Source organism: Penaeus chinensis, chromosome 34 (assembly GCF_019202785.1).
Source record: "Penaeus chinensis breed Huanghai No. 1 chromosome 34, ASM1920278v2, whole genome shotgun sequence".
Lineage (NCBI taxonomy): Eukaryota > Metazoa > Arthropoda > Malacostraca > Decapoda > Penaeidae > Penaeus > Penaeus chinensis.
This window is the reverse complement of record NC_061852.1, coordinates 16,808,034-16,818,033: the sequence shown is the minus strand read 5'-3', so window position 1 is coordinate 16,818,033 and position 10,000 is coordinate 16,808,034. Positions and strand designations below refer to the sequence as shown.

The following is a 10,000-nucleotide window of genomic DNA, read 5'->3' as shown; positions in this document are numbered from 1 at the left end:
GAGAGTGAGAGGAAGAGGGGTAGGAGGAACTTGAGGAGGGGTATGGATATCGACAAATAATTTGAATGTTCAGCGAATAGGAATCAAGATTGGAGGGTGGATGGAGGAGTGGAGCGCTCTTCTGGGTCATGTTAAGAAGTTTTGGAGGTCTTCAAGAGTTTTTGAAAGGAAACTTGGTTGAGGTCTGAGAAACGTTTTTTTTTTTTTTTTTTTTTTTTGTGAGGAGTAGATAGACGTCCGAAGAGCAGAGGAAAAGGTGGATGTAGAACAGGGTGGGTAGATGGGGTGGAACGTTTAGATTGCCTAGTGCAACAGGTATTTATTGAACATTTTCGGCCGCGTCAATATCTAAGGTTATCAGCGGCGTATTCAAAATATAGCGAAAGGATGGGGCTTGGGGATAAGTTTTTATTAAAGGTCTAAGGTCATTCAAATATAGTAATAGGGTGGGACTTGGGGATGAATGGTTAATGGTTAAAAGCAAAACAAATGTGCTAGACATCTAAGGTCATGTAGCACTATAGTAAATATTAGTAAAGGGTGGTTGAGTTAGTGATTAGTTGTCAAAGCTGGGCAAAGGAATTGGTGAGTGAATGGGTTAAGGTCGGGTGAGGTAATGTAAATGGGTTATATTAAGTGAAGGGTATATATGTGTTTGATGAAGGAAAACAGGTTGTCAAAGCAGAAAGTGTGAGATTCTGTAAGGATGTCTGATAGGTTGGGTGGTTGGAGGATAGGTGGGGGAAAGTAGAGGTACGGGCTGCTTCAAAACGTGGGTATGACAATAGAATGTGTGGGACTGAAAGAACATTACATAAGGAACATAGGGGTGGATTGGATTGTGACATCAGATAGGAGTGTGTTAGACGGGTGTGGCCAATGCGTAAGCGGGCGAGAGCCGTCTCCCAACGTCTGTTCCGATGAAATGGAGCTGACCAGGAGGAGATTGATAGTTTTACAGTATGTAATTTATTAGTGTGGAGACTTGACCAAAAAGATTGCCACCGATTATACAAGAAGGTCTTAAAGTGTGGGTAATAATCCGTGGCTGGGATATGTGAGAAACGTGGTTGGTATGATGTGGATATAGCGGCGTAGCGTGCTAGAGTATCTGCCTGTTCATTGCCGGGGATTCCAACGTGGCTGGGCACCCAGCAAAATTTGATTGTTTTATGGCGTATGGACAAGTGAACAACCAGTTCTGGATCTTACAAACAAGGGGGTTGGTCGTGTGTATTGACTTTATGAGAGTTAGTGAGTTACGGGAGTCAATAAAAAAAAAATGTGAAAGAGGAAGAGGAGAGGTAGTATATGTGTTTTAAGGCAAAAAGGAGTGCATACAGTTCTGTATTAAGGACACTGGATTCAGGAGGGAGGGGGTATTTGAAAGTACGAGTTGGGAAGGTTACTGTAAAACCAGCACTGGATGTGGATTTGGAGCCGTCAGTGTAAACGTGAATACTGGAAGAATGAGTGGAGAAAGGGTCAAGGAAATGGGTGAAAAGGACAGCAGGAGGAATATTTGATTTTGGTGGGTCAGGGAAAACAGAGGAGCAAATACGGGGGTAAGGTATAAGCCATGGAGGGACAGAATGGACAGGGTCGGAGATGGGGAAAAGGGGAATGGGAGAGGAGGGTATCCATGCGAGTGGAGAAAGGAGTAGGTAAACGTGGAGAAGAAGCAGAGGTAGGAAGTAGGAAGGGTACGGCGTCGAGAGAGAGATGGTATGCCTGATTCGGTGCACAGGCTCTCAACTGGAGAGGAGCGGAAGGCACCTAGGGCTAAGCGAAGACCACGATGATGGATTGTATCAAGATGAGCAAGGAGAGAAGTTGAGGCAGAGGAGTAGATATGGCATCCATAATCGAGAGTGGAGAGGATCAAGGTAACATGAAGATGAAGGAGAGTTTTTCGATCTGAGCCCTAGGATATATGGGATAGGGTTTGTAAGATTCGGAGACGGCGGCGGGCTTTTTCTTTAATGTAAAGGATATGGTCTCGCCAGGACAGTTTTTAGTAAAAAATAACGCCTAGGAATTTGCCAGAGGAACGGTATTGGAGTGGAGTGCTATATAAGAAGAATGGAGGCTGGGGACCTACACGTGCGCGAGAGAAAAGGATGGAGAAAGATTTGGAGGTAGAAAAGCGGAAGCCATGGTTTGTGGCCCAGGAAGATACTGATGATATTGCAGACTGATGAAATTGGTAGAGATTTGGAATGGATGTGCCACAGGCATAGATGTTTAAATCATCAACATATAGTGATGACCGGGATCCTGGTGGTAGAACTGAGACTGTCATTTACATCAAGAAGGAATAAAGTGGTACTGAGCACACTACATTGTGGGACGCCTTCAATTTGAGGAAAGAAAGATGATGTGGCAGAGGCAATTTTGACCTGGAAAATGCGTTGGGAGAGGAAAGACTATGGTACCGCCATGTACTATCATGTTTTCTGTTTCTAGGTCAAAGAATATATTTAGCACGGATTCATGGCGTGCAAATGCGGATGTAATATATGTCTCAAAATGAGCAAGGGGGTCAGCTGTGCTTCGGGCACGGCGGAAACCAAACTGGGAAGGAGAGAGAAGATTGTGAGATTCAAGATACCACATTAAGCGAAAGTTAACCATTCGCTCTAGTAGTTTGCATAAGCAGCTAGTTAGTGCGATGGGGCGATAGTCTTGAGGGAAGTTACCCGATTTATTGGGTTTCAGGAAGGGAAGGATAAGAGCTTCTCGCCAATGAGAAGGAAAATTTCCTTATGTCCATATGTGGTTGTAAATTGTTAATAGGAAGGATAAGAAGGAAGATGGGAGTTGTCGGAGCATACGGTAGTGAATACCGTCAGGGCCTTCATGAGTGCTGCGGCACGATTGTAGGGCAGCACTGAGTTCAGAGGAAGAAAAGGGAGCATTATAGGACTCTGCGGAGGATAGGGTGAAGATAATGGGGGATACGTTCCCTGATGGTCTTAACAGAAGAGAAGTGTGGAGAAAGGTGAGAACCACTACTGACCTGGCTGAAATAATCACCCAGTTCATTAGCGACTTCGGGAGGATCAGAGATGAGGGTATCTCGAATATGGATGATGGGGGGGGGATGTTTGCCTGATTGTTTATGGATCCGGCGCCAAACATTTGAGATAGATGTAGAGGATGTAATTGAGGAAACAATTTCGCCAGCTACTTGTTTTACTATTTCGGATTGTACGACGAGGACAGGCGGACGCTCTTTTAAAGGAGATAAGAGCTGATAGTTGATTTGGGGTACTTCGTTTGTAGTGGTAACTGTTCCAGGCTGCACGTTTTAAGCGAAGTGCTTTAGTGCAATCAGAATTCCACCATGGAACACATTTGGAGGTATAAGCTCTTGAGGTTCGAGAATAACTGTATGGGCAGCTCTTAGGACTATAGTTGTGAAATATTGTATCATTTCTAAAATGGATGGATATGAATAGCAGAGAGTGAAGTGAAAGTACGCCAGTCGGCTCTGTCATAGCACCAGTGTGGGGAGTTAGGAAGTGATACATATGAAGTAAGAGAAAGGAGAACTGGAAAGTGGTCGCTATAGGGAAAGTGGTCTAGAACTGACCAGTGGAAATCTAAATTAAGAGAAGGGGGGCATAGAGGTGTCAATGCATGAAAAAGACTGCGTGCGTGTATCAGTGTGTGGGGGCGATCTGAATTTAGAATAATGTCACTTGTGCAGAGGAAGCGCTCTAGAGCTCAGCCACGGGAGTCACCCCAAAGAGTGTGGCGGCAGTTAAAATCACCTACTATGAGGAAAGGTGATTGAAGTTGGGAAATTAGGTTTTCTAAAGCAACAAAGTTAATGGGGTGGGAAGGGGAGAAGTAGACTGAAATCACTGTGATGCAGCGGCGAAGAAAGATACGAACAACTGTGCAAGGGACAGTGGTTTGAAAGAGAGGTATGACAAAGGGTTTTCTGGTTGATCAGTATGGACGAGACAAAGGGAGTGTGGGGAAGAGACAAAATGGTAATTGGGGATTGGTATTGGAGGAATGTGTAAGAAAAAATATAAAAGATAGTGATCTCTAGAAAAATATACAGATTATGAGATAAAATGACATTGTAAGCATGTATGCACACTAGATTAACTTTATTTTCACTTTAGTAACATGGCATGTAAAGCTAATCCCCCCCCCCCCATCTTTATATTACATGAATGCACTACAGCTGTAAGTAGTAAAATAATACTTATTGCTTATTTCACAGTAAATTGGGATTTATCTTGGCAATTTGTAGTTAACCAAATGCAAAAAACATTTTCATGTATTACACCCACATTAAAAAAAGGAATGGTAAGGCAGCAAATCAGCTTAGATTATCTCATGAACAAGAAAATATGGCATAATCCAGTTCAGCACATGTTCTTTGAAATTTTGTTTAATTAGTAGTTTTAGAGTTTCATTTATGCCAAGATGTCAAAATATAAATCTAGTTTCATGGATAAAATCCTTAAAGCCCAAGGTAAAAAAAAAAGACAAATTTCCTTTTTTTTTGGACTTTATTTTAATGTGGTGGCCCCGACGAGGTGCAGATTAAGGTCTTGTAGTCACCAGTCTGGTTCTCCTGAAACAAGTTAAAAGGTTTTTAGAATTTCGTTACATGAATTATGACATTTTCCACTTCCCTTATTATCAGACTCATTAAATCAGATATATTACCATCAAGGATTTTCTGGTAAAATTCTGTCATCATAAAGGGACAACAGCCATGATTGGGGATGGAGTTTCAACAAGGGCAAATACATACTTGTGTAATTTGAATGGGAGAACAAAAACCTGGTCAAAGATACTAACAACGGTAGAGAAACCTCCCAAAAACTTTAGACAACTGCTGTAAAGCCATGCCATCATAACTTCTGAATAGTGTGTGATGGACAAATAAAGGTGTTTTAGACCATCAAATTACTATGGACAGGATACAACTCAGTACAATGTGTCTCCAGCACAAAGGGTTCATGTTTAGGATCAGTTGAACAAGGCAAGACAATTTTAATTTCACTAACTGTTTATCAACTGCTTCTCATTTTCCCACATTTTGAAAAGGCTGAGGTTGAGAGCATTTAATACAATGTACTGAATTCATGTACAGTGCATGGGTGTTCATACTATACTTTAGGATAGAACTCCCAAGAGAAGATGAACCATTAAAATAGCTTAGGTTAAGAAAGATTGAAATATGTAATCTTAAAGGATTACAGAACTAAACAAAAACAAACTTGATATAAGAAGCATGCCAGCTGAAGGTTAGTGTGCAGGACTTTCCAAAAAATCATATCCATATAATCTTGCTTTAGTTCTGCAATCCAAGTGAATGAATGTCTAAAGACTGGCAATTTCCATTTCCTTCTTCAAGTCTCCTTTGGTGCCTGGCTTCACATTTAAACAAACTTACTTTAGTACTTGGATTATTTATTAATTTACCACTTTTAAAAACAAATGTGAGCCCTGTTCAGAGAAAAATGCAAGTGTCTAATGCATATTTACTATAAAATCCTTAAATGAATATCAATGACAGTTTTAGAATCCATTCCTGTTCACTTTTTCTTGTGTGTAGTATTTAAGTCTTAGTAATAGTTTTCTTTGTTTCCTACAACCTACCAGACTTGCTAGTGTACCAACTTTTTATTTCATTAATCATAACACTATTTTAAAAACTGATTATAATACAGTGCACAGGGGGAAAGAAAAAAAAATTCACTTTAGTAACAAATGGAATCTAGTATTGTAAAATCTTTGGAATGTAATAACTGTCACCACATCCCCTCCCATTCACTTTGAATACACTTGTATGCATTTCCAATAGCCAAGAAACATTAATACTTACACATCTTTGCACATCTTACTGGCCCTTGCTCTTGAAATACTCATTGACAACATCATGGGCCTGGGTCTCCTTTCCGTAGTCCTGTAGATTCAAAAAATAATTATGTACATCAAAAAAGCCACAAATAATATCTTACACGCAAGTTAGTAATCAGTCTCATTAAATCAGATTTATAGCTGTCATTGCTTTTCCTTCAGTAAGATATCATCATTTTACACAAATTTTATATATTTTGCTAATGGACTTAAATTTCGACATCGTACTTACAGTCACGACAACACAGGAGCAACCAACAACCTTGCGTGCCTTTCCTTCACGGTCGATTTTGCAGAGACCAGTCCATTCTCCCAGCATCTTGTTAGAATCAACCTTGAGGAGCCTGATCTGGTGCTCCTGGCAGAGAGCTTCAACAAGCTTTGAGTAGCCTGGCTCATCACAGTTGTTGGCCAACAAGCATAGCAGAGCTTGACGCCTGAAAATACACAATTTTGGTAACCATTTGCTAATAATTTGACTCCTATCTAGGATCCCATTACCATGACTTCTCTGTATCTTCCCATCTTTGCTCAATCTCAACTGGACATTAGGAAAGAGGTCCTGAGAGAGCATACTAGGGACGATCATTGCTCTTCCTCCCTTACACAATCCAAACCATCAATGAACAACATGAACCATCTGAAGACAATTCAGGCCATCCTAAGGTAGGAATCGTTTTGTGCAGGAGGTAATAAGATCACAGAATTACTCACTTATCAAGAGCCTTGACAGCTTCGTGGAGTCCACGTGCAAGACCATCAGCCATCAAAGCATGCTTCAGCACTTCCTGGACAGCAGTGTTTAAGTCCATGGGACCACCAGCCCCAGAGGGAACACCAACGTCTCTGGAGAAATTCACATGTGAAAATATTTACAAATACAAAAAAATTCAAATACAAAAAGAAATATCAATCTTCATATACACAAGTACAATACTGGAAGAGGGGGAGTAAATAAATGAACTTACCCTTCCACATCAGACATGCTGAACTATGGACGTCCTCCTGAAAAATATAGTATAATATTATTAGATGGGGGTAGCTAAAAAGGGGCAAAAAATTCCAAGGGGCAATAGTTCTCAAAATTCAAGTGTATCTTCCCACCTTAGCTCAATCCCAACTGAACATTAAGAAAGAGGTCCTGAGAGAGCACATTAGGGACGACCTTTGTTCTTCCTCCCTTACACAATCCAAACCATCAATGAACAACATGAACCATCTGAAGACAATTCAGGCCATCCTAAGGTAGGAATCGTTTTGTGCAGGAGGAATATTTTCTGTATGCATGAATAAGAACTTGTCCTATCTTGGGTTTTCACATGATTTGTACATTTTCTCAATAGACTATCTGAAAGAAACCGATTTTAAACAATGGTTTTGTTAAAAATCCATTTCATTACTCTTTCAGATCTTTTGGCAATGGAAAAACTTTATTCAGTAATTTTCATAACCAATACTTCCCAATAAACATTAAAACAGCTTGACCTTATTCAAAATTGTGTTGTATTTGTGTAAGATATTTCTCGGACAAGCGTATCCATATTGGCAAATATGGCATTACATTAAAAACCTTCTTATTCTTGGTATCATCTAGCTTAATTAACTAATGAGGTTCATTTTGCTACTAGAGGATACACCCTCTACAGGTTAAATAAACTACTATAAAAATACTTTACTGTTCTATCCTAAATTCTTGACAACATTCTAGCTACTATTGTTCAATGACAAGAAAATCTTTGACAAGTACTAACTACCATGGTAGTCCATATAAAAGCGAGGAACAAAGGAAGAGATAATTTTGATAAAGTGAAGGAGTTACAAGAAATATAAGGATAGTCTGAAAACTAAAGATTTTGACGACAACATAAGTAATGAAATGACATCGCAACATTCAGCAAAGGGTGTAATACTTTAGTCTTCCAGCAAGGGCTTAAAGAGCTCATTGGGCTATCCACAACTAAAAAATAAAAATTATTAACCCATATCTGCTGGGCCACGCACACTGCTATTATAACAAACTGACTTGTCACACTAGGCAAGGTTATATGTGTTACAACACACTAGAGTGAGTCGAGCGGCAAGTTCCACTACATGTAGCAGACTCCCTGGGCAAACTGCAGGACAGTTGCCAGAAACCACCCGAGTCCATGACGACCAGAGTTCTCTAATAGGGTCATTAACAGGTTAAAGTCACTATAAAAGATGCGCAATGATAAGGTCATGACATTCTTTTTCCCACAAGTATCTTCATATGGAACTTTTAAAGTCTTCACAAGTTTTGAGTTTAGACATGTCAACAGCCCCCTTAACCTGATACTGCCGGGCCACACCTAGCAGTGTCACAAACTGCTTGGTCTGCAGGGTATGGCTGTACGCCGCTGTGACGCGCCAGAGCGCTTGATGCAGCAAACTCCAGCACTCAAAGTCAGTCCGTTGCCAATAATCTCCAGTGTGTAGAATTTATATTTATTTTCTTCACCCAGCAGTGTTGGGTTAAGTTCATGAATGGGTTAATCATTACAGTACGGACACCATAGAGTATAGCAAATTAAAATTTTATTCCTATAGAGGATTAAAAGTTGCCGTCATTGGTAAAAAATTCTCTGCAGACATGAATGGTAAGGTCACAAATCTATGAAAAAGACTGGAGAGCACAGCCAACAGCCAACCAGTCAGGTGTTCGAGGGACGGAGCCTCCCTTAAACCTCCCTTCGGGCAGTGCCCAGTCATGGTAACTTAACCTTTAATGAATTATGATATGCAGTCTACTCCTTCTCACTGAACTGTTTGATAACTTCGTCACTCCAATTATCCAATAGGAATATAATTTTTAAAAAATGTAAACAATAAATTTGTTCAGTTTCGTTTCTAGAACTCAATGCAGATTGTGCAAGTCTCGTTGCAGCGAAGATTGGGAACACCTCGTTGCATTTTCAGTTTGCACAAAGCGAGACGAAGCTGACCACGACGCAGCGGGCTTCGTCCTGTGCCCGGGGCAGAGGCCACACGACTGCTGTACACAGCGTCCGGCTGCACTATTTGCTTTCATTCAGCGACCACATACTGGGAGTTAGATCAACAGAGCCTTTGTAATTACATTGGGTATTTGTGGATGCCACAACTACCGGTGCGCTCTCAAACCACCATAAACAATGTCATCGTTCGTATGTTTGCCATAGATGCTTCGTTTAAGTACGAACTACGAAATAAACACTAGTCACTTCATCTGAAGAAACTCCTGGCAATAGAATCCATCCAACCATAGTCTGCGGGATTACACTCTGACTCCCTCGAGGATAGTATCTGTCATTTACGCATTTTAACTAAAATCTAAAAACTCCCAGCACTTCTACTTTGCTTAAATGATACCGAACTAATTCAGGATCAAAATCCGAAAAATTATGTCCATATAACAACTACTAATTCACTGATGGGCGCGGATATTCCACGCTACTCACAATCGTTGGGTTAAGAAACAGCGTTACATGAATAAGGGGCGAGCGAGCGCGCACGGGGACCGAGGTAAACAACAAACAAAACACGATCGGCTTGCGCACGGCGCATTTACAGAGGGAAAATTTGGGTGTGCTGAATAAACCTTCATTCGTAACTAATTGATGTAAAGTGTAAGTAATTTTATATATTTTCACGTGGTGGGAGGGATGATATTTGACTTTATTTTAGAACCATAAGAGACCCTCTCTCTTCAGAAGAGTAAACTTCTGATACTGGCACTTTTTTAATATAGTATCTTTACATGCTTCAGGAATGTTAAGCAAAATATCCGAACTTGTTCACAAGATCTAGAAGTCTCCCCCCATTATATTTTTGGGGGTAATAGACCCTTTCAGCGATATCACACATTTTTTCTTCTTCTTAAAATGGGCTATGCACTGTAAACAGACGATTCATTGTACATTGTCGAGCATATGCAGCGAGTTTATAAAATGTGCAAATCTTGAGATTATTTGTAATCTTCTATACATCACGAAGTATGGGAATGAGTAGAAAAATATAGATTATACATCGCTTATTTTGTAAAATGTATTCTAGGCAGTTCCAGGTCTCTATTAGGGATGAGGACATACATACATGTATATGTGTATAT

At 40.3% G+C, this 10,000-nt stretch overlaps 1 protein-coding gene across 2 annotated transcripts; it reads right to left on the bottom strand.

The window, feature by feature from the left end:
• Positions 1-4,513: 4,513 nt before the first annotated feature.
• On the bottom strand, positions 4,514-9,443 carry LOC125043855 (40S ribosomal protein S12-like). Of its 2 annotated transcripts, XM_047640182.1 has the most exons (6): positions 9,351-9,443; positions 6,861-6,897; positions 6,607-6,738; positions 6,125-6,329; positions 5,858-5,938; positions 4,514-4,597 (listed from the first exon to the last, which is right to left on the bottom strand). In XM_047640182.1, the coding sequence occupies exons 2-5, from the start codon at positions 6,875-6,877 to the stop codon at positions 5,873-5,875; spliced, it is 420 nt and encodes a 139-aa protein (XP_047496138.1). In that variant the 5' UTR covers positions 6,878-6,897; positions 9,351-9,443; the 3' UTR covers positions 4,514-4,597; positions 5,858-5,872. The 2 variants fall into 2 exon arrangements, with proteins under 2 accessions (XP_047496138.1, XP_047496139.1); XM_047640183.1 differs by lacking the exons at positions 4,514-4,597; positions 9,351-9,443 and having other exon boundaries at positions 5,857-5,938; positions 6,861-6,903.
• Between the last annotated feature and the right edge of the window lie 557 nt (positions 9,444-10,000).

Bases quoted from the DNA above. Each gene is read 5' to 3' on its own strand.
- LOC125043855 (XM_047640182.1), bottom strand. The intron at 6,330-6,606 runs GTGAGTAATTCT...GTGTATTTTCAG, and splicing joins GCTGTCAAGGCTCTTGATAA to GCGTCAAGCTCTGCTATGCT. The intron at 5,939-6,124 runs GTAAGTACGATG...TTGAATCTACAG, and splicing joins GCTCCTGTGTTGTCGTGACT to GACTACGGAAAGGAGACCCA.